Genomic DNA, 25,448 nt, shown 5'->3' with positions numbered 1-25,448 from the left:
TTAATTTTCTTCATAGTAGTTTGTATGGGGCTACCTTCTGGATTTGTGCTGGAAACAGTGTTGATAACAAAGGGATGTTTTTGTTATTGCTGAGCAGTGCTTACACAGAGTCAAGGCTTTTTCTGCTTCTCACCCCACCCCACCAGCGAGTAGGCTGCGGGTGCACAAGGAGTTGGGCAGGGGACACAGCTGGGACAGCTGACCCCAACTGACCAAAGGGATTTTCCATAAGTTATGACATCAGCTCAGCATATAAAGCTGGGGGAAGAAGAAGGAAGGGGGAGACGTTCAGACTGATGGCATTTGTCTTCCCAAGTAACCATTACGCGTGATGGAGCCCTGCTTTCCTGGATATGACTGAACACCTGTATGTCTGTACATAAAATTTCTATATTTGCTTTAAGCAATGTGGAATGAGTCGTATTTAATGTCCTTTGAAGCCCCAGAATTGTGCAAAAACAGAGCGAGTCACTTACGACTCCAGATAAGAACTGATCAGTGAAAACAACCCCATTCACTTTTATAGCTAGTAAAACGTCCCTGACTCCCATACAATGGAATTATGAGTCACGACAATTCAGCTTTTGATAACAATAGAGAAAAGATTAGAACATTCCTAGAAAATGATGCTTTATATATTGCCCTATTAAATCTTAACATAAGACCAGACAGACTTTTGGAGGTCATTATTCACCTAGGTTTGTTTTGTTTGTTTTTTTTTATTTTGCCAAAGAATGATGGACAGCCACTCCCACATATTTTTTCTTACATCTTTGTTTGTAGAATTCAAAAGAGAATATAAATCCAAGGATGAGCTAGCAATGGAGCACATAAGGTTTTGGGAACATACAGAAACTAATTCAGAATGGTGAGAGGCTATTTCACCTGTAGCTATTTCAGCTATGGACTTACTACACAGGAAAAATTTTAAAATATTCATTTCTGATTTTGTGCACAGGCCTTCTGGGAGAAGAAATCAGCTTTCTGTTCAAATGGAACATACAAATATACATACTAGTAATTGTCAAGAATTTCCAAAACTGAAATAGTCAAAAGCCTGTACTGCAAAAATCCTGCTAGTTGTAACATATACAACAGAAGAATGGTCAAGAATATAACAGAGAAGTCATGAAATCAAAGCAATGACATTATCTCATTTCTTCCTATTATGCCAATGCTAGAATGCTTAAAATAGAAGCTGCTTTTTCATGCCCCCCAAATAAACTGCAATATACAATTCAGTTTGGATAGGAAATTATTCAGTATTTTAGCTTACTATGAACTAGAACCCAACAAGAATATTACTTCTTTTTTTAATAGGTACCATTTAAAATATGACAGAGGAATTTGATGTTATCTAATTTTAAATTATGCAAATAGGTTACAGGTACTGATTGTTCATTGGAGATTTTAAAGCTGGAAATGTAACATGAAACTAAGTCTTTTGATTTCTCAAGGCATGAAAAAAATTTCTTAATTGCAAGACATTGGGTATACTCTTTTTCCACCTGCATTATAAAGCCATATATACATAGCCAAAACTCACAATGTTCACAATGTCCTATTTTTTACATGATTTAAAACGTTGCTTCCTCCCATGCATGACTGCAGTCTTATTTGGATACTATTGTAGATCAGAACATAAGGAAGGTATTCTGCTATTTAAATTAAAACTTGTTTCTATCATTGTACTTTTTCACATTGTAAGCATTATGAGACAAGTTCATGCATTGAAATTCAAAACCTCAGAATTTTCAAAAGGTATGATTTTGAAAAAGAAAGGAATAGTTGCTTTATTTCCTTTGCTAATCCTACAGCAGCCAGCTTGATTAGAAAAGCAAATAAAATGGCAATAATAAAAAATTTTGAGAGAGATCTTTGAGGCAGTTTTACTTCGTCAAGCTGAGCTGCAACCTTGAAAAAGACTTTTTGCTACATTGCCAAATCTTGTTTTGTTTTCAGAGTTCTTATTTTTCAAAATCCTCTATGTCTCACCTATGTTCACTGTTTAATGATGTATATTAAAATTTTAACCCATTTCTTCTAAGGGTAGAAGTTTGCTATTTCTTCTTAGTCCCTGTGTCTAGATGACAGAAGGGATAGGATATACTAAATAAGAAAGAAGTTTAATCAGAACTTTCTTTCATAAGGGAGAGGGGTCTGCCAGAGTCCAGAAACATCAAACAAGCTTCCCCCCCCGCCCCCAGCAACTGCTTCACATTTGCTTATGTGATTGCGTAAGAGACCAAATATAACTTTTCATTTTCATTTTGAAATAAAAATATTTAATTTCTAATGAACCAGAATTTTAAGTGCATACACTACAACCTTGAGTTTTAGTACATGCAGAGATAAAAACTGATGACAAGGTGGATAAGCTGGTTCACTAATAATGGTAGTTCCTTTTCCAGAAAATGTGGAAAGTCCTGTTTTCCACAAAGGCAAAGAAGACTACTGAGACAGCAGTGAAAAAATGGTTCACAGTTTTTGACAGGGTAAACCAAATACATTCTATATGCCTAATTAATTGTCTCTCTACAGGCTTAGAACTTGCTTGTGGGGAAGGTGAGATTCATCTTCACATAACTTTATCAGTCTAGCTGTTAGGAAATCTAGCTTAAGCAAATCGCCTATATCCCCAGTTGTTTGTAACTCAAAAGATAACTTGCAGTCATACAAGTAAACTCTCACAAAAGTGCAAAAAGCCTACCCACCCAGGATTCTCTGAGCTACTGTGCAAGTATACCACAGTCAATTCAGTGTTTGGTCAGTGTCATAGCTTCGTGCGGACAGTGAAGTGTATAAAAAGTGTATGTTTTAAATGTGTGTTCAACTCCTACATACATGGCAGCCCAGGAAAAGCTCCTGCAAAGGAGCTCCTAGCAATCTTTTGGTCATTTGGACCCTCATGTTACATCTAGCGAAAATTCCCAACTAGAAAAAATGACGCATGAAGGAAACCATTGCATACAGGTTCTTTATAGACCACAAAACCCCGTTAAATTCTACTTAAGCTGATAGCTTAATCAAAAACATTCCTCCACTGTAATGTGATTAGTCTTCTTTTGCAATAATATTTTAAAATTAATTAGAATGTGTAACTTAAAGAGTTACCAAAATACTAACTGTCAGCAATAGTTGTGACTTCCTCATTCCGATACAACCAGCTGACAATGGGAGCAGGTGAACTAGTAACACGGCAAACAACTTCTGCATCTTCTCCCTGCCTGAACTCTTGTGGAGATACTATGTCTCGGAAAGTGAGCTTTTCTGAAAAGGAAGAAAACAGAATATAGTAAGTGTCTTCCAATTCACTTAACATTAAAATTATATGTGACACCAAATCATATAAAGATGACTATTAAGCCTTCTGATTGTGATAATACAGAATTATTTCCATAATAATTTTTCCCAGATAAAACTCAAATGGTCCTGGACACATGACTTCTACTTTGTCTGTAGAAATAATTTTACAATCATTTTGCATTATTAAAATCTTTCTTCTATTTATATAAACTGAGCATGTTTTATAAGTATATTTTTCATTGTTTTCAATGTTCCAGAGCCCAGTTTTGAAACTCTAGGTGTTTAGAGGTTTATATAGTCATGTTAATAGTCTATTTACTCTCTTGTGTGTTTTATTCCTCATGTTGTTATTATTGAATTAAAACCTCATGTTTTTATTTCATCAAAACTTCCCTCAAAACCACCAATATTATTTAGAAAAGTCTTATTAAAAAGGTGGAACTTTAGCCTCACTGACTGTGAAAAACATCAGCTGAGCAAAACACAAAATCTTAAAAGTGAGTGGGAAACTATGTGGGAAAAATTAAATAATATTAAGTCATAAGAAATTGTAGCTTTTTTTGAGGAAATAAAAATCTTTTTAGACCTGATGGGGCTTTTAGTTTTTCCAACCCAAATAACCAAACTTGATATTTAATTTTGTTAGTGTGTTCAGTAAGTTCAGTGTTATTAGAATTTAGTGTTTTAAGTCCAAGATATCATTAATCCATGATCTCATACAAGATCTAATGCAGAAACCAATTGCCTGACAAAAAAATTCTGGAAGAACTTCTTGCACACAGAAAAACAAACCTATCTAGGTTCTCTAGGATCAAAGACTGACAATTACTTTTCAGAGGACACTTTGGAGAACATAAGTCAGAGATGCAATCTACCTCCAACTTTTTGTATTGATACAAGTGAAGACTCAAATAATCCACATAGTTCCCACAGCAGAGGGAGCACACTTATGTTATATATGTCTCTAATATACTTTTACTAAATATTTGTATAAAATGTTCGAAGTATTTGACCATATGTAAGTCAGGCAAAAAACTTTTACAAACATCAGTGAGTGCTGAACCAGACCCTAGGAGTACAGTGTATCATGCTTTTTCCTTACAATACATCACAAATACCAATAATGAAACTTTTATATGTCGGTTCCCATAAACCTTCACGTTTCTTGTGTAGGTCTTTGGGTTTACCTAACCTCAGAATTATTAAAATTACCACATGGAAGCACTTCAAAAGGTTTCAATTTTGCTCAGCAGTCTGCTAATGGAGTGAATGGCAGTTTTAAGCATACAAATGAATTCCACAAAACTTGAAATCCTTTGAACTGCCAGGTTTCAAGCTGTCATGTAATCTCTTGTAACTGTGATCACCATTTTAATTGTTGTTTTATCAAAAGATTTTTTTTAAATTGTATGTCTTTTGTTATCTGAGTTGTCTGTACCTTTCAGAAGCAGTGCTTTATGATTCTACTCTGTATTTTCAGTCTCATTGCAGTTCCTCAGTACTCAGACCATCCACAACAAATTTTTTAATGAATATTAAAAAACTATTCTCCAATTAAATTAGAGAATAACTCAGCTGAAAGGCTGCTAGCATGTGTCCCACCCTTTCATCAATAAAGACCTTGCCTTATACCTTCACTGTGTACTTGTTTAATGTATTGCTTTTAGGCATTTTTGATTGATCTAAAAGAGTACAGTACAACGTAAAGTTATTGTAAAAAGTTATTGTTATTAAAGTTATATGTAAAAAAAACCCAAAACCTCTCAGAGAATCTTTTACCACAATAGAAAGTATTTACTTTTCAAATATACTCCTCAATTAGTTGTTTGCAATTGAAATGAATTTTCTTTGCTTATCACATTAAGCTTCAACGCTTTATGACAAAATTCCATTGTGAGGCCAAGAATGGGAAAAGACTGGCATAAAAATAACTAATTCAGTCTAAAATCCACTTTTTTTAATGACATATATTGCATTTCCTGGACTTTTATTTATACACATATTTGTAATAGGTTATAGATGTATTTGTAAAAGAATTAGGTTGACATAACTTTTTCTCATATTTCCTCTTTTCCATGAGGGGCATAGAGTGCAACCTCATAAGATGGCATTCTAATATACAAAGGAAAAGTGATCTTCAATATTACAAAGTGGCCATGCATTTCATTTAAGTTTTCGTCATAATATCTATTAACTAAACTCCAGGAGATGCAATTATTTGGAAGATAAAATTCAGAGCCTGGGAAGATATTTTCATAGACCTTACTTTCTCAATAGCAGGGGGCTTTAAAACATAGTCTTTCATTTATTAATTAATAATATTTTACTTACGATAAATTTCTAAAACAACTGTAGCTTCTTGAGTTTGTCCTTTAGCATCAGTTGCTTGACACCGATATATACCAGCATCTTCTATATCTGCATTATAAATGGTTAGACGTGATCGAACACCTTCTTTCTGAACAACCACTCTTTGACTAGAAACAATCTTCTCTCCTTGTGGATTGTACCAATCTATGTTGTCAGGCTCACCAATGGCTACAAACAAAACCAAAAACCAATTCAACATTAGAAGTTCAGGTAAACATTATGCAACATATATGCCTACCCAGTGCACAATGTCTATGCAATGTCAGAGAATTGTTAAATTATGAGAGTTGTGAGAAAGTCTGTAGAAAGACAAGCAAGGCAAAACTACAGGCAGATGTTATCCTGGCTCAACAATCATACTAGTAGCTCAAGGGTTCAAGAGGGAAAAAATTAAACACAGAAATGTATAAAGTCTTAAAGGAAAGAAACAGGCTGTTCAGCAGCCGCTGGATCAACAGGTCATCATCAGTCAGTTGTGTTATCAGTATAGTCAGGCCATGTGTCATTGTCAACGGAAGATGGCAACTGAGCAATATCAAGAATCCACATCAGGTAGCTGCAAATGCAAACTCTTCTCCTCCTGACTAGTATCTGCTTCAATAGAAAAGACTCTTTGGATGTCTCGTTGGGTTGGAGAGGATACTAAAGCTTAGCCTAGTATCTTATTTAACTCTTTAGTTTAGAATATAGTAAAAATGTTTTAACTAAAGAAGCATCCTAACAGATATAAACTACCTGTACTGATATAGACAATTCAAACTGATTGATTCAGAGTCTGAAATGACTAGTTCCTAGACTGGAAATGTGAAGCCAGTGAAAATCTACTTGTTTATTGCAATTCTCACAAGTCAATGTGAGTGTACAAAAAATATACTAATTTAAATTAATTTTGTGATCAATTAATTCAGTTTCAAATTATGTAGAAGTTTCAAAATGTAACAAAAAATACATAATTACAAGTAAAATGAATACATACCTGTGCATGTGAAGAACTTGGATTCACCCACACTGAGTTCAACTTTGCTAAGTGAAATTGTAACTTGAAGTAGAGCTGAAAAATATAAAGAAGGTTGTGAATGCATTTTGGCATTTATCAGTTTAAATTTTATATTTTCAGGTTTTGTATTTTCTTATCCTATACTATAGAACCTCTTGAACATATCTGAAAAGTTTCAGCTAAGCATTGTATCTTTTGAACTGTAGTATATATAGAGGTGGAAAAAACCAATAAAAATAAAGGAAAGATGTTATGCAAAGGATAACAGCCTCATATGCTAAAACTGAGGACAAAATAAAAGGAAGAAAGAAAAAGGCATAGAAATACACATGAACATAAAACCAAAAACTCAGTGAGAATAAGGTGACTGGGAATACTCAGCATAGACTGACCAAGGCTAAATCATACCTGACCAACCCCACTGCCTTCTAAGATAAAATTATTAGTTTTGTGGATGAGGGAAGAACAGTGGGTGGCAATTACCTTGACTTTACCAAGGTTCTTGACACTGCCTCCCACAATATTCTAGTATTCAAGTGTATTTGGTATAAATAGCAAGGTTTTGGTAGCAGGGGATGGTTGCAGGTGTGACTTCTGTGGGAGGGAGGTGGTGGTGGCACTGTGACAGACACAGCCAGTTCTAGCTGGCTCTACAATGGACCCACTGCAGGATGCAGCTAAGACAGTTGGAGGAGTTTGTGGCACATCTTAGAACACCACGACAGAGGAACAAGAAGGCCAGAGCAATAGGAGGTGCTCCATGGCACAGTTGGTAACACCCCTGAAGGGACTGTGGCCCATGCATAAGCCCCTGCTAGAGCAACTACACCCCCAAGAGGATTGTGACCTGTGGATAACCGACAATAGAACAGAGGAAATGAGTTACTCAGAAGGAGCAATGGAAGAAAAGAGTGAGAAAGAAGGAATGACAGAAAGAAACCCCTATGTCCTCACCCCAACCTCCTGCATCACCAATCACCTCACTGAAAGGACTGAGCATAACCTTCAATGATGGTGACAAAAAGTGGAGTGGAGACTAGGGACGGGGAAGGAGAGGTATCTGGATCCTGGAACTGGGGAAGAAAGGTGTTTTCCCTAAGTGTTTAAGTACTTGTTTTCTTTGTTTCCCACTACTTAAATCAGTAATTAAATGCTTATGTTAATGGTTGATAAATAAATTCCCCAGCTAGAGTCTGTTTTGCCCACAACAGTAATTTGCCAATGATTTTCCTCTCTTTACCTTGACCCATGAGCTTTCTCACTCCCAATCTTCCTATTTTCATCCCTATCTTGCTGGAGGTGGAGCCAAATGAGCAAGTGGCTGTGTGGGTGCTTGGCCCAACCCACCACATCAAGTTAGGGAGTTACAGTTTGGATGAGTGGACAGCTAGGCTGATAAAAAACTTGTTGGATGGTTAGGCTTAGAAAGCAATAGTTAATGGGTCATAATCTACCTGGAGACCAGTAACAAGTGGGGTACTGTAGGATTCTGTCCTGGGATCTGTCCTATTTAACACCTTTATGAATTACATGAAGGAGGTCATTGACCTAAAGACACTGGAAGAATTTATCAACACAAACACCATAATATTCAATGACGATACATGCTAAATTCTGCACCTGGGGGGAATAACTTGTTGGGAGTCATACAACCAGTGAGAAGAGGCTGGGGAGAGCTAAGCTTGTTCAATCTGCAGAAGAGAGAGCTGCAGTGGAACCTAACAGACACCCGCCCACACCTATGGGGAATTCATCAAGAAGATGGAGCCAGGCTCTTCACAGTGGTATATGGCAGACAGACAAAAGACAAGTTGGAACAAGAGAGGTTCAGGCTGAGCATAAGGAAAAACTTTTTCATGATGTAGACAGCCAGACAGTAGAGCAGATTGCCCAGAAAGATTATGCAGTCTTGGTTATTTCAGTTTTCAAGAGCTCACTGGATAAAGCCTTGAACAATCTGGCCTATCTTTGTAACTGACCCTGCTTTGAGCAGGAGGTTGGAATAGAGACCTTCTTAAGTCCCTTCCACCTTGAACTACCTTATTGTCCCACGACCCCATGAATAACCTACCCAACACAGCCAGTATTATTGATGAAGGGCTTTTTTATGCAAAATAACTACGTACTCTTCAATAATCACAATTCCAGCATTATCATCATCCTGAGTAGCTGCAGCTTTTTAACATCCATTACCTTACAAGATTGGACAATAACAAGGATGAAGTCAGTCATGTTAATTTCAAGCTCTAATCAAGACAGAAAAAGTCAGAAAAAAAAAGGACTTATTTTTTAGACATGAAAGTAATCTAAATTTTCATTCAGTAATTTACATAGTAGGGAACTGGGGTGTATCTGAATGTTAAAAATTATTGTTTCAACAGTCTAGTGGTTTCAGTCTTAAAATATAACAATTATGGTCTATTCTGTGTATGTGGAAATATTTCACCTTTTTGAAAACTGCAGAACAAGGGTACACTGAATGTCCTAATCTCAGTAGACTCCTTTTATATAATCGGTATGAAGGCCCAACAAGACAAACATCTCTAGAGGTGGGGAGTATTACACTCCAAACTAACTTTTAGTGTGAGAAATTTTACCCATGTGTATGTTAGAACTCTAAAACCTGCTAAAAACCACAATGATTTGGTTCTGTTGATAGTAAAAATTAAAAAAAAAAAAATGATGAGCACAGAAAAAATAATTATCTAAGTAGTATTCCATACATATTAACGTGACAATTGTAACGATTAAGAGAAAACCATCATGAAATAGATTTGCTATTAACTGATGTACTTTCATGTCATCAGCCTGGATTAGCAAGAATTAGACCAGATTTGATATTTTTCAATAGTCATACCAAAAGGAAAACTAAAGATTACTTCCGTATCAGTCTGCCAAAATAAATTTAAGAGAATTGGGTGTCTTGTACCAAAAAAAACCCCCAAAATCAAACCCAAGCAAACTTAAATATCTGTGTGTAAATAACATTTTTAACAAGATGTCCTGTATTGTGGATACTCTTCCTGAGGAGATCATGATGATTGAACTTATGAGGTTTTTTTAAATTATTATTAATATTTTATACCCTGTCCCCCATAAGAAAATAGCTAAGAAGAAAAAACACAAAAAGCCCCCAAGAACACATCCTACTTCAGGCAAAACTAAATATCTGTGTGTACTCTGTTTGCTAACATAAAAACTTGTCAGTCCATAGACTGTCAGGAAGAGGGCATGACTGCCTAGAGTTCAGGAAGAAACTGAAGTGGACTGTAAAAATGTTGAATCTAGTACCAGAGCAGTTACCAGTACTATCATCACTACAATAGCAAGGAACACAGTGAAGACTCCTTCAGAACACATGCATAGCACTGACACAGAAAGAGACTAATGTGCTTATTCTCATCTATGGTCTTTACATCCATGGTACCAGAAGCAAAGGGCAAGCTTAAGTGTAGGAAAGAAAATTAGTTTCAGCAAAGTTTTATTTTTGTTGCAATAAGCACCAAGGAGTAATAATCATCTAGAAGGCTATTCAAAGCCTCACTTCTTTATTTACCTGTCAGGTTAAGCTTCACTTTAACTGCAGGACATATAGCTGCTGGCCGGAAATCAAGGTACTAATAAATTCAGAGATTGGTGAATTTCAAGAGATTAGAGCCCGAACGCTTATTTCAAACCATAGACTCACTTTTTTAGGTCCTATGCCACCACTGCTCTGGTATAGTATTTTTTTTATAGAGTTTGTAGTCTTGTAAAGTTGCTTCAGAAATATATATGTCAGCATTTCAGAAGTATTACTTCAAGGACGATTTCATTGCTTAGTTCCAATAACTGTAATAACTGATGTTAAACTATGTAAATGCAATAGATTAAGTAATAAATGTCAGGTAGAATGTAAGAAACTGCACGGTCAGAAGCGAAAAGCAAATTTAGAGAATATTTTTCTTTCATCAATTAAATAGATATTTGAGTCTAACACAGTTTTGGCAAAGGGCCAAACTCCATCTAAAATTCTTAGCATAAGTGCAATTATAAACTCTGTGCAGACATGTTAGCTACATCTCTGAAACCAAAAAGAAATCATATTTTCTACATATGGTAATTTAATTTTTATGAAATAGAAAAATATAAGACCATCTGTCCAATTTTTCCATTGTCGTGGTTTCAGCCCAGCCGGTACCAAAGGACCACGCAGCCGCTCGCTCACTCCTCCGCCCCCCTCCGGTGGGATGGGGAGGAGACGGAGGAGAGAAAAAAAAGAAAAAGAAACTGGAACCTCGAGGGTTGAGATAAAGGCAGTTTACTGGGACAAACACAAAGAAAAATTACAACAACAACAACGGCACTAATGAAAAAGTATACAAAAAGAGTGATGCACAGTGCAACTGCTCACTGCCCGGGACCCGACGCTCCGCCACTTCCCCCACCGAAAACAGAGACCACCCCCCGGCCCGCTCCCCATTTATATACTGAGCATGATGTCCCATGGTATGGAATAGCTCCTTGGCTAGTTCAGGTCAGCTGCCCTGGCTATGACCCATGTCCCAGGTTCCTGTAAAAATTAACTCTATCCCAGCTGAACCCAGGACACCAGTCTTATTGTTTTCTTAGCTCTGCTTCATGTAAATAGAAAAATATTGCTTTATGCAAGCTAGAATGAAAAAAAATATTGCCCAAGTGATTAATCTAGCAATCTGTGCTTATTAGGTAGTCAGGTAAATAGTCCAGTATTAAGATAGGAAAAGGTTCACTCATTACTTACCGAAAGTAAATATTGCAAAGAGACAACAGATCCAGAAAGTTTTACATTAATTCCAAAGTTATTTCAAGAAGAACTACATAGATGCTTAGGTTATTATAAGCTCCGATGAAGACTGCATGCAATGCACATGCAATTCAAGTTATTGCTGTACATTAACAGCTAATGGATTAATATAAAAGGAAGTTCTTTGTACCAGACCAGCTTGAATACACAGGTTAATGCTTATTTTACCAGGTCAGTGAAGATGTTCCAAAAATTCAAGTCAGTAGAGGCTGTGTCTAGCTATGTTAAACCAAGCCCAGATATGACTAGTAGCTTCTTGATAGATCTGACAAAATACTGCCTTTTGCATGTTTCCAAGAGTATTACCTGCTTAGCTATAAATTAAAACAAAACAAAACAATTTAAAAAAGGCAAGATCTAGAAGATCTTTTCAGGTAGAAGACTGTGGAGTGCAATGCTACTGTAGTATAGCTGTTCTGGTAAAAAGTGAAGTTAGTCAGGGCTTTACTTAGTCTTCAATACATATGCAATTTTATAGCAAAAAAAGCACTATCAGCACTAGGTGATATGACCAATCCCTTCCCTTTTGATCATAATCATCATAAAAGAATTATTACCAGCTGTACTACACTAAGAGGATTCTGTTGAATTATACCTTAATGGGTTTTAAAATCACTTAGGAAGATAAGTAAGAAAAGCAATAAGAGGTCCATTTGTTCTGTTAAATATGGAGACAGATGACTCTATTCATAAGACCTAATATTTAGTAGACTAATTGATTTCAGTCCCATTTGCAGTAGTATCCTTCCCATTTCAGAACAAGTATCACAAAACTGTCCTAGCTCTGTCTACACAGATGATTACCTAATGTTACAGAAATGAGGTGTCATCAGTCAGAGCTTAGAAAAAGTGTAAGTCACTTGCATATGTACTTCTATTGTCACTTAGCAATATATTAAAATACGTTAAATGTGTATACTATACAAATGGATATTTAAAACATATTTATAAGATATATAAGATACTAAAAAGGAAAAAGAGACAATATATGAAAAAATTCTGAAAAATATTGGGTAAAGCCAACTAGTAACGCCATCCAGCAACTTCTTGATAATTCCATTTCTTAAAAAAAGCACCCAAACACTCAAAAAGCCTGAAAAGCTTCCTTTTGGTTTTATTGAAAAGTATGACACCAGGAAGATACCAAACCCATAGCATATTCTACCCCAGTTTCCACAATGTAAATTTTGTACAATATAGTTGAACAGTTTTATGCTACATCAATAGATCTGAATACACTTTAAAATTTACTTTTGAGCCATGAGACAGCACTCTATTATGGAGGGGTCTTTCTAAATCTGTTGGCCTTCAAACTCACCAAAAGGGAGAGGGTAACATAAAGGCAGTGAAAAGGAAAGGATACAGCTATGAAGATAAAACAAGACATGGCTTGGGATTGACATGGAACTAAGGAGAGGAGTGATAGCTACAGAAGCTAATTAGGATGGCTTTGGCAGCAGCTTCTAAGAAAAACAAGTAGATTGCAAGATATAGCCAAGAGGACTGTATTCTTTGTGAAGGTCCTAATTCTGTTTCGCATAAGTTCTCCGACCATAGTTACAGCCTAGGCTATGTGTTTTGTATGCTTTGACTTCACATAGCAAGTAAACTTGGGTGATGTGGTTTTGCTTTCAGTAATGATTACAACAATACTTAATATTTAATATGCTTAGAAAAGTTGGCTTTGTTATTCTTGAGCATGAATAGATTACTGTTTTTAACTGGTATCAAATTCAGTCGCAGAATAACTATTCACCCAGTTAATCTTTTTTTCCTTTATTATGCAGGCTTCTGAGAATATTCTGTTTAAATCCACTGATTCCCAAATAAAAGTGAATGGGCTTTGAATGAAAATTACACTAACACAATCCTTACAGAAACAGATCCTCTCTTAAATTTCTAGTATTTTCTAGTTTTAATATACTTTGAAACACAAAAAAGGGTGCTTAATTTTGTTTTTAAACACTATACTTCACATCTATTTGGACTCCTAAGATGAAATGAGGAAACAGAAATTATTAAATGTACACTGAACTTGTGAAGTGTCAGACAGTTCAAGGGCATTTTATTTTAAGTCAAATGCTTTTTTAGGTTCTTTTTAAAAAAATCATTAGTTAAGTTATTTCAACTATTAAGTCAGCAAAGTCAGAAATACAAAAGCATTATACAACCCATAGTTACAGTTCTGATTTGAGCTATTTCCATGAGTGATCAATCAGGAACCATATACCTCTGCCCTAAAGAATTCCCTTAAGACAACAGAACAAAATAGATCTGAATTAAGTCTGTTAAGCTGTTTGCACTCAAGAGATGGAATCACCCAGTGGAAATAATGTTCAGAATCATCTTATGTCACCTAAGGTACTATTTTTTTTCCTATAGACAATGAAGATGACTCCAACACTGTAGATCTTTGAAGAAGGAATGACATGCAGTCAGAAATTACACAAAAGGTGACCATTAAAGGTAATGACATCATTACTAAAATTATCATAATTAAACAGCAAATCCACAAAAACTGCTAGAAAAAAAATAGGATTTTACCACATACTGTCACATCTCTTTTCTGTCTAAGTGATTTGTCTATGGGGAAGAAATCCTATCATCTGCATGCCCACTGAAAAAGAGATGATGTTCTTATTGAGCTTGTAAAGTCTGTGAGACTTAGAGTGTTTAAATAGACACCTAATACATTTGTAATCCTTTGAGAATAAAAAAAATGCTAAATATTTTTTTTTCTCTGTGTGTGGGAACCTACACTGAATATTTAATCCTAATAGCCTATTCAAATGTAACTCACTCAACATTTTATCATTTAAGTATACTTTTAGATTTTTTCCTCTATTTGTTTTAGCAGTTTAATGAACTATGTGAAGTTTTCTATTCAGACAGTATTCTAACATCCTTTAAGCACTATAACATTATAGTCTTTTTTTTCTTTTTTCTTAAGAATAAATATATATTAACTGGCCTAATGATAGCCTGTCTTCCATTCAGTGGCCTTGAATGCTTGCCTGCAATTTTTTTTGGAGAAATATCTGAAGGAAAAACTGCATCTGCAAAACCAATAAACAAAAATTTAAACTCTGTGGAGGCTGGTTATTTTTCAACTTTGTAGTGAGCAGGCTACTACTAAATCATAAAGGATAACTTCTCCAGGGTATGACAGTACTGAGAGATGTTAGTTATATTTTTAATTGCTTGATATCAAGTTTCATGATTAATTAAGTAGTTCAGTATAACTGAGCTTTCCATTTCATCACATTAGCATTAATTTGGATTTGTCAGTAGGAAACACAGTCCTGATATAAAGTTCTAAAGTTTTATTTGAATCATTATGGATTCCTTGTTGAATTTCTGTCTTACAGAATACAGAGTTTTTTATTTTTAGGTAGACAACACAGTCTTTGTGTCATCACGAATTCAGTTCTTACATCTGTTGAAGTGTCATTTTTCCTGATGAGAAGAACTAGAAGTCACAATAAGTTCAAACTGCCTTCTGGGGCATAACAGATATTATAGGGGTGAAATGCATGATGCAAGAGAACCAACACGATCCAGTTTTGTGCAACAATGGCACAAATAGTGAAGCATAGTTAGAATATCCTCTGTTAAATATTCTTTTTCTATTACACTTGCAGCAGAAACAGTAAAATAGATAAACTATTAATATTTGAGCAGAGACAGTATACAACTATAAAAGAGGACATTGCTTAAACAAAGTGTGCTTGTTACAACTTTATTCAGAAGACTTATCTCAAACAGAAGTTACTCGCTACTTCCCCCCCCCCCCAAACTCAAGCAAACTATAGTTTAGAAATAAACATATAAATATAAACATTGTGAGTTTTATTGAGATTTCCAGGTAGGCTGACATTGGGAGCTCAGTTCTCTCAAAACTTAAGAGATCGGATAATGATGTAAATATTTAAATATAGATTTGCATGTCCAACCTTATTCAGATATTTTAAAGAATATTTAATCAATATTTAATCCATATGTACATTTTCTAATTATGGCTTAGAAGCTTATCCCAGAAAATCAAGATTAAAAGATAACCAAACTTAAAAAAGAAAACCAATCTTACTTTACTCACTTAAAGTCTGGTTTTGGCAAGAAAGACTTTCTGTAAGTGAAAGTCATGAACTTTGGAGGACTTTAGCTATGAAATGTGTTCTGTCAGGCATGACATGATGCAGATATTTAATTCTATTTAAGTTATTCTAGCTAAAGTCAGTAGAGCTTGTTCTTATGAATGGAAAGAACACTGAAGTTTAAAATTCACTGCTTAACAGAAGATTAAGCTATTTTAACTGTAGAGAAACATACAGGGGAATCTTTATCATATATTGATCTCACACATAAATAAATAGGTATGTGGGAAAAAAATAATATAGAATAGGATAATTATGCTTATCAAAGCTTAACACTACCTTAACAAAATCTCCACAATCTGAAAATGTTTCTTTTTGGAAGCAATAAACAGAAAGAAAAGGTATTTCAGGAAATTATGAATTTTAAAGGACACACTTCCCAAACTGAAATTTATGTAGTCAGTGAATTTTATAATTTCTCCTACACCCAAGGTAGAATCTTCTAAAATCCAGAAATACCTCAATGAAGATAAACCTGAAAAATTCAGACCTTAATCTTCAAAGTAATAGTTTTTCAGTAACAGCAATCCAAGATGAGAGGTGCAGAACAAGTGGGAGGCTGGGCGCATGCTTGGCTGGTGAGTTTGGGGTTTTTTTATATTAAATATCTTTCCCAAGTAACAAGTGATAGGACAAGAGGACATTGCTTCAAATTGCACCAGGGGAGGTTTAGATTGGATGTTAGGAAAAATTTCTTCACTGAAGGGGTTGTCAAGCATTAGAACAGGCTGCCCAGGGAAGTGGTTGAGTCACCATCCCTGGAGATATTTAAAAGATGTGTACATGTGGCTTTTAGGAACACAGTTTACAGGTGGACTTGGCAGTGTTAGCTTTATGGTTGGACTTGATGACCTTAGAGGACTTTTCCAACCTAAATGATTCTATGGTGTTCTTTGTGTTGTTTGTTTTTTGTTTGTTTGTTGTTGTTGTTGTTTGTTTGTTTTTTTTTAATCTAATCTAAAACGGATTTAATAAAATTTGCAAAACTTCAAAGCTTGTAGGCAAAGAGATGCAAGCTGACAACAAAACCTTAAAAAAATACATCTCTCTTAATAAACAGAAATCACTGATGGTACATCTGGTAGTATTTAGTTGAACAAGAATATTTTTAATCTTTGAATTTTAAGTGTATTTTAATATATACTCTCACCTACTGTTATGCAACATTGGCACAGTCCTTCACAAGAAGCAGTTCATAAACTGTATCATAGGGATATGGTATCTGTGTCACAGATGTGGTGCAACTTGAAGACATCTCTCACCTATGGGGAGAGGCAAAGAGAGCTGGGACTGTTCAGCCTGGAGGAGAGAAGGCTCAGGAGGGGATCTCATCCATGTGTCTAAATACCTGATGGGGGTAGTAAAGAAAAGGAAGCCAGGCTTTTCTCAGTGGTGCCCAGTAATGGGACAAGTGCACAAACTCAAATACAGGAAATTCTGTTAAAACATAAGAAAATACATTTTTACTGTGAGGGTGGTCAAACACTGGAACTAGTTGCCCAGAGAGGTTGCTGATTCTCCATCCTTGGAGATATTAAAAACCTGACTGGACACAGCCCTTAGCAACCTGTTCTGTCTGCCCCTGCTCCGAGCAGAGGCTCGGACCAGGTGATCTCCAAAAGTACCTTCCTGCCTCAGCTGGTCTGTATGAGTCTGTGTGATCTTTCTAACATAAAAAATCTACCTTGCTTCTCCTCTGCTCCACTGGGCAGTCTTTTATTATAGAAAAGTAAATCAGACACAATACAAAGAAAAAAAAAAACAAGCAACATAACAGTGACATTTATCCAAACCTGTAAACTTTATCTTAAAGCCACAAACCTTAGAACTGTTGCTGAAAAGAAGGACTTGTGCTGTAAGAGTGCCTCATATTTCCTCATTATATTTAATTTTGGTTTTGCTGAGGTAGAAACTTTTGAAAATGACATTTCTGTGTTGTTGCTTGGTAGTCAGCACAAGTTTGATAACCTGCCAAGACAGTAACTGAATATGGACACCCTAATTGAAGAGTACATTCATACTGCTTTCAGAACAGCAGCAGAAAAGGTGATACTGGGACCAGGAGTTAGAAAAAGAAAGCCAGACTGAATCACTACCAAAATTCTTTCTTCAAAATAGCTAATAGCCCAAGTGGTCCTTCAAATTGCAAAGGGGTACTAGATTGAGCCAGCATTCTTTCTAACTACTTGGCCTTTATAATCTAAATCCAAACAACACATTTTTCAAACTTCAGTGCAGAAGTTGTATGCAATGTTTTTGTTGAATTCCAAACACAGTAACCCTTCAAATGACCATACTACTAATTCAACATCACTAATCTAACAAAAAGAGGAAAAGTAAAGAAAAGAAAAAATACTGGAAACATCTTTCTGTATCAACAGACACAGCGTGGGAAATGTTCTTCTGAGTCTGGCAGACTCTGCAAGATCATTTCAAAATTCTATCCTAAGGCCTGTACATTTCAAGACACCAGTTAACCAATCAATGTTCCTTAAAATTCTAATGAATAGTAGAAAACATTATGAAGAATGGATTCCTCCATGTCCCAAAATAGGAACTAAGGGTTTGCCCATTCTTAATACACAACCAACCCATCCTCACAAAAATGTCTTCTTCAAGAACATTCTACTCACATAATATTTGTTTCTAATGTAAAGTATATATTAACAGATATTTTCTAAGAAGAAAATATAGTTGCTAAAAGACAGTATTCTAATAAAGATAGGGCAAGAAATCAGATCACATTATTATGGAATCAGTGTATCTTGACTGATTTAAAAAAAAAATAATCTTTGCAACGAGAGGCACACTCAATCCCTTCCCCTCAATTCTCACCAGAAAAATGCTTAAATTAGCCTTTGAGTTCAAAAGTTATTAGGTGAGATTAACAAACAAATAGTTTACTAGATACAGCAACCATTGCAATTGCATACAACTTGTCTTTTGGCAACTGTTGCTAAAAATATAGTAGTTTCTATAAAATGTACCAGTAGGCAGCAAATAAGTTAAAACAGAACAATATGTAAACTAAAGTCAGCAACAAAAAGAACAGTATTTAGTTAATTAGATCTTGAATAAAACACACTGACTAATCAATGTCTCTGTAGCTGAACAGGAAGTATTTTAACCCTGATTTCAAGAACCTCTAAACAACAAACTGCATTTGCTTTTCTCACGGATTTGTCTTTTTTTCTTGTGACAGGCAACACATCCAAAAATTACCTGTTTCAGAGAAAGGACTGATCTAGTAAAGACGTTTCATGTCTCAAAAATCAGTTACAGTCTCTGTCAGGAATTTTCTTTAATACAAGTGTAAGCAGTTCATTCCCATTTCTTGAAACTGCATAATGAAATCAGAATATCAACTTCAACTACACAAACCCCCACATTTTTAATTGTAAGAGTTGACAAAGAGATTGTGGAAATGTGACCCAAGGATGTCTATTTGACATCTAAAGAAAATGAATTAATAGCTCAAAGAGAAATGAATTACCCCATTCACAGTCCATTTCTGAAATCTGCTGTCCTGTTGAGGACGGATGTCATGAGGGCATGGAGAAATGGTTACAGGGACTTCCTGCTGCCAGGCATATAGATCTTGGTAGTACCTAAATTAATATTGAAGAACTTGCAGACTTTCTGTTGACACTAGTTACTTTGCTTGCATGCTCCCTATAAAATGTAGGTGTTTCCTAAGACACTCCAAACTGGCTGGAATTTGAATTTATGGAGTCATCATTTCACTCCGTATAGCTTACTTTGAGCAATGTTTTTTATTTTCTCTTCCTTCCATCAAGTCCTTGAAAAACTGGCACCCACATTTTGAAATGCAGGAGTCCACAATCCAGTACTCGTTTTCCATTATTACTAATGTATCCAAGACTTGAAAATATTATCAACTGGGATTGATCCTAGGAATAGATATAATATCAGCATCAGCCTCTAAGCTTCCTTACTCTAAGAAAATTCTGCTTAGAAGGAAAGGTATTGGAAGCATAGCAGGGAGAAGTAGCCATTTTGATACATGTTTTCTCTACATATTCCTTCACTTTCTCCTTCTGGAATTTACAAGAAAGGGAATTAAAAAATGTTATAGTACATAACTTAGAGAGTACTTGGACAACCTTATTCAGAAACATCTTGATGTACAATTATTTGTATAAATACATTTTATCTTTCATGAAAACCTTTCTAAAATATTACCATATTTCAATGGCACACAAACCTAGAATTATTGTTGTATGATTTTTTATCTGTAATTTAATATTATCCTATTTGTAAACTATAAATAAGTCAGTGATGAGTTTGATACTATTACAGTCACTATTGAAAACCCATTTAAATAAAGAAAAAAATCATAAATTACCTGAACAATGCTAAAAGATGCCAGATGACAGTGTTTAAGTTGATGATTATTCTACTTAGCAATCAACACAAGACATTCAACATTCAATAAAAATGAAAATATTTTAGAAAAATATTCCTTCATCACAAAGTCTTACCCTGAATGGTTAAATCCTGAAGAAACACGAAATTGGATCTAATGAATATCTATCCAAAAAAGGCTTAGAAATAATTGTTACAGAAGTGTGATTGGAGATATCACACCAGTTGTGTGCAGAATGTATTTGTCTCTCTCTATGGCTGTTAACATCACAGTTCTTTGCAAAGACGATAGATTTTTATGCACAGAACTTCCATAATCCTGAATGCTCCCAATCCACTTTTAACAAACAGTTTATCATTGCACAAAATATATTAGTTTTCTTAAAGAACTTGTCCTGCTGCCTCAGTATGTAGACCAATATATTAAAAGGATAGGTATATTAAAGTATAAAAAAGAAAGGATAATCTATGCACAGAAATAATTCAATTACCTTAGAGGTAACTATTTTTATTCAGCATAAAGCTGGTCATCTACATAAATGCCCAGACTAAATCTGGGATGGTTTAATTGAGCTGTGAAATTTGATTTTTTTTCTTTATATCTCTGAAAAACTGAAATAAAATCATAGAATTATTTACATTGGAGGTGACGTCTACAGGTTATCTTATCCAACCTCTGACTCACAGCAAGGCTTGCTTCCAAACTTAGATTAGTTACCTGGCTTAAATAAGAAAATTTCTCTTTCGTGTCTGGGTTAGTTTAGAATCTTACATTAGAAGCTAAAATGAATAGAGATGAAATTTTAAAAATTTACAATCTTTCCCTCATTATGTCAATTCATTCAGGACTTGCTGAAAGTATTTGTTTATAAGCTGGACTAACATTCAATTTAATTGCAAATTTATGCCATAAAAAAAGAAGTATCTCAGAAAAATACTGATTGACATGAACAGATAATTTTCTGATTTATTTAAAATTATCTGAGAAAGCAAAATAACTATTTCTGAATTACATGTGGGCAAGCTACTTTGAAGGAATTCTTCTCCAACCCTCTATTCAATGCTGATGAGGTCATACCTGGACTACTGCATCCAGTTTTGGGCCCCTAGTTCAAGAGGGATACACAGAATCTGGAAGAGTCCAGCAAAGGGCTATGATCAGGGGCTCAGCGCAAACATCTCATGAAGAAATTGTGAAGGAAACTGGCCTGATTGTTCTGGCAAATAGAAGGCTAAGTACTGAGCTAATAACTGCCTACAACTTACTGAAACAGTTACAGAGATGCCAAAGCTAAGCTCTTAGTATGTATGTTGTTGGACAACATAATAATTGGCAAGACTAGAAACTGTGGACCTCATGAAAAAAAAAATCACCAGAAGAAGAGTGTAGCATCAGAAAAGGTTGTACAGAGAACTTGCGGTGTCTATATCCTTGGAGAGTTGACTAGACAGACATGATCCAATTGAGTGCTTGTGACAGTCTTGCTATAAAGAGGAGATTGGAAAAGATGACCTCCAGGGATGCCTCCCAGTGAACATTTTAATGATCTTGTGATTCTAAGAAAAATATCATAAAAGTTAGGAGACAGGAAGATAAATTAAAATAATTTTGCCTATCAAAGAAATAGGCACAGATAATCCAGTTGATAATCTGGACAGATAATAGCTCAGAGAAAACCTCTCAAGAAACAAACTGATTTAACAAGCTACTCAAATCTGAATTAAGTATCTCTGACAGAATATGAAGAGTCTATTACATCCTAATATACAAAAGTGTTTATGCTAAGCCAAAACTGTTGTTGTTTTTATTTAATGTTGATGTTAGTCTTTTTCTTCTTCCTGTAACAGAAAGTTATCATTCCTATCTGTAAAGCACTGTAAGTAGAGGTAGTGTTTGTATAAGAAGGATCACCAAAAGGAACCAATACCAGTACCATGTTATCAAAGCTGATGGAAGCCTATGTATCAGAGTACCCTTACTGATTTACTTAAGGCAGCACAGTCCTATCTAAGAAGGATGAGAACAATTGAAAGATATTTTTCCTGTAACACTGATCTGAAAAAAAAAGGCTACATCTTCAGCTGATGTAATAAGTTTTTTAACATTAATGAGAACCCTCCTGACAATTGCATAATAAAAATTTCAAATGCAGACATGAAGATTGGATTTCTAATTACACTGTTTCCCTGTTGTCATAAAACTAGGCAGTTCAAGTGCAAACCACATGATAAAGCTTTTGATCTTTGGATAAACATTAAAAACATTTCTTATACATAAAGTACTCCATTACAACAAAGAAAGGTTTTATATTGCATATCAGTTAAAGAAGTTTTTCTTCCATATATACTATAGTCTTTCAAGACCCATGGAATCAGAAAGATAATACCAGATTTAAGTGTATGATCTGACACTGAATCCTCATGTGGGAAAATACAACTCCTACTGTTAAGCAACCATTCCTGTATTTCCAAGTCTAAAATTTAAATTTTTTGGGAGCTAATTTATAATGACTTTAATCTCACTACAGAAACTGTTATTCATTATGCCTCCCAACCTTACAGAAAATAAGACTCTACATATCTAAAAATTATATTCAAGAGGACTGTCTGTATTTGGGTATAAACTACATGTATGTTTTTATACTCCAAATCACATTTGAATATTTATTATTATGTTTAAAAGTCAGGATAGAGAGAAATCTTACAGATTCATTAGATCTACCAGAAGATAGGTCTTACTTGACTTTGGGAAGCAATGTAGATTTCTAGTAAATGGCTTTATCACTTTAAGTTTTCTAACAATGCAAGTATTACTACTGCCTTCAAAATCAGCAATTAACTATAATAATACATCACCTAGGAAAACAGAACAGCTATCTGGGAAACAGATGTCATGAGACATGACTGCTATTAGTTGCAACAAGTTTTGCTGCTGTTTAACTGAACATTCAACAGATATCACTGAAAGTACTCAACAGAAAATCTGTTTATTTGTTAATACTAAATAAAATTTTGCAGACTTCTCCCCAATTTATTATGTGAGATTTCTACCAATGATATATCATTTTTAGCTTTTGATCCATGCAGCTAAGTCACCACAAAGACAACAGGGAACAAAGCTATGGTTAAAGAGCCTCTATAATACGTTCTGGAACTATTATCCTGATACTAGTCCTATGATTAAGTCAGTCCTCCTGGATTTTGATTTTAACAGCATCGATTATCTTTGGTAGGAATACTAATACCTCTTTAGATATTGATTTTCACACAGATAACAGAATGCCTATCAGAGAAAAGTTAATCAACTATGTGTTTTAATAAATGACTGTCTTGGCCCCACATATACTGCATGGGGGACATTCCTGTAGAAAAAGGCTACAGAGGATGTTACTTATAATTATTAAATTAAAAATAGTTTTTAATGTTTCCAATACCTTCCATCAAAGGATCCAGAAGTTGTATTAGAAATCACACAAATTATGGACATGATAAGCCTTGATGAAGATGCAGAATCAAGTAAATTTCAAGTTTTTCAACATTTACAATTTCTGTTCAGTTTTGGATGAAATTATAGCATTTATGAGATATTGCCAGAAGTGTATCCTTTCTACACTCAAATGCAAAGTTTTCACTGGGCCTGCTTGAGTAGAGGGCTTAGTCTCTTTAATAAGGGGGTTATCTATAAATGAAAATATGCAGCCTTGACCTATGAACTGGAGAATGTTGGCAGGGGCAGGTCCCTTGCCTGTGTCTGCATTAGCTAGCAGCACAGCACAATAGAAAACCTTTGGGACTGACCTCCTGAAGCCCATGCTGTATGAGTTGCAGAACTTTTATTCTGGACTAGCACTTGGTTGGTCCTGTGAACTGAAAGGCCTTCAGTTGGTAAGAGTTCCTTAGATGTATTTCAGGAAAATATGTTTCAGTTCAGTTTCAACAGAAAAAACCCTGCTTGCTTTGGGATCATTCTGTAACATGACTCCAAACATGGCAGGAATAGATATTTGGGAAATATACTTCTAAAGCACACTGGCGATCCGGTGCTAATTTAGAGTCACCCTATAATTTAAGAATTAGAACTGTAATAATGAGAACTAAATAGGTCTAGAAATATAAGTTAGGATTTGTAATTTTTTTTTCATAATCTTAAACATTTTTTGTTTCAAATACCTTCACTGAACCAATTTACTTGAAAAGAGATAAATGTTTTCAAAGTTTTATGATAATTCTGTGAAAATGACCTGAAACTTCAAAATTTAAATAATAATAGGCAAAGAATAGACATTGTTATCACCAGGTATTGGAAGTATTATTGACCAAGAAAAAAACACTTAAAGATTTAGTTAATCTACCTCAAAGAACGACAGCCTATTAAGGTATTATAAAACCCAGATTATTGCTGTTAATACAGTTAAAGTATTCTCTTTGACTTGTGGAAAAAAGTCAGAAAAGCCTCATGAGCCCTGCCTGGATTATAAAAACAGTCTGGCATAAATATTCTTTCTGTTTCAAAAAATTAAAAGTTCAAGGAAATTCTTATAAATAAGTGACACTGCCAGAGATCATAAGAAATCAGACTGGATTTTCAAGCTCTTTCTTTTAACCCTTAAGCTCTTTGATCTTTGAATGTTATTGTATGGGTACTAGCAAATTCCCATCTTTAATTATCTTGACTTAGGAAACCAATTTTCTCTCAAAGGATTGCTTTGAAAGCTTTCTAATTGAGAACCAACAGGGTTGCAATTAATATGAAATTAGCCAGAAAAATTAATAAGTAAACAATCATAAGTACCAGACAATCATAAGTTTTTAAAAACCCAATCTTTTCATTACATTAAATACATATTTATTAAGGCTGTTGTAATTCCTCTGATTAAATCTTTTACTGCTCAAGTTATAGTTAGTTTAAAGATTATAAGTATTTCAGTATATAAGCACAAATAAACTCTGAATTTCAGACTAAAACCCATAAAACAGGTCAGGTCAGAGTTCTAACTAGACAGTACTGCAGCTCTTAGAGCAGTGAAAAAAGAGAATCCAAGGAATCAGCACAAGTTTGTACCTTTTTTTTTTTTTTTCACTCCAAGTGCCTGCTATTTGGTGTTCAAAGGTCTGTTTCAAGCATTCAATTTTAACATCCCCCTGCAAGATGTATCCTGTTACAGCATCTTCAGTACCATCTAAGCCCTTAAAACTTCTGGCTTTCTCAACAACTGCTGACAATTAATTACATTATTTAATTATACTTTTCCAAAAAGTAATTCCTGTTCTTCAGTTGGTGCCATATTCTTTCACTGAGCATTTCTTTCTTCTCCTATTCTGAGTATAACAATGTATATAATAATTTTTTGTTCCCTTCCTCCATTATCTCCTGATTTTATAGAATTCTACAATCAGTCTTTTCTCTAAC

General features: G+C 34.8%; 1 protein-coding gene across 1 annotated transcript in view; it reads right to left on the bottom strand.

Annotated features, from left to right (window-relative positions):
• The window catches only part of NCAM2 (neural cell adhesion molecule 2), a 322,614-nt gene that overhangs the window by 132,980 nt on the left and 164,186 nt on the right, over positions 1 to 25,448 (bottom strand). Inside the window, exons 2-4 of the mRNA XM_049824891.1 lie at positions 6,653 to 6,727; positions 5,638 to 5,844; positions 3,127 to 3,270 (exon numbers count right to left, since the gene is read on the bottom strand). Of these exons, the coding sequence (XP_049680848.1) occupies positions 3,127 to 3,270; positions 5,638 to 5,844; positions 6,653 to 6,727 (426 nt within the window). The remainder of the gene's footprint in view (positions 1 to 3,126; positions 3,271 to 5,637; positions 5,845 to 6,652; positions 6,728 to 25,448) is intronic.

The sequence above is a fragment of the Accipiter gentilis genome, chromosome 21, assembly GCF_929443795.1.
Source record: "Accipiter gentilis chromosome 21, bAccGen1.1, whole genome shotgun sequence".
Classification (NCBI taxonomy): Eukaryota; Metazoa; Chordata; class Aves; order Accipitriformes; family Accipitridae; genus Astur; species Astur gentilis.
The sequence above is the reverse complement of the archived record's forward strand: the minus strand, read 5'-3'. Positions and strand labels throughout refer to the sequence as shown.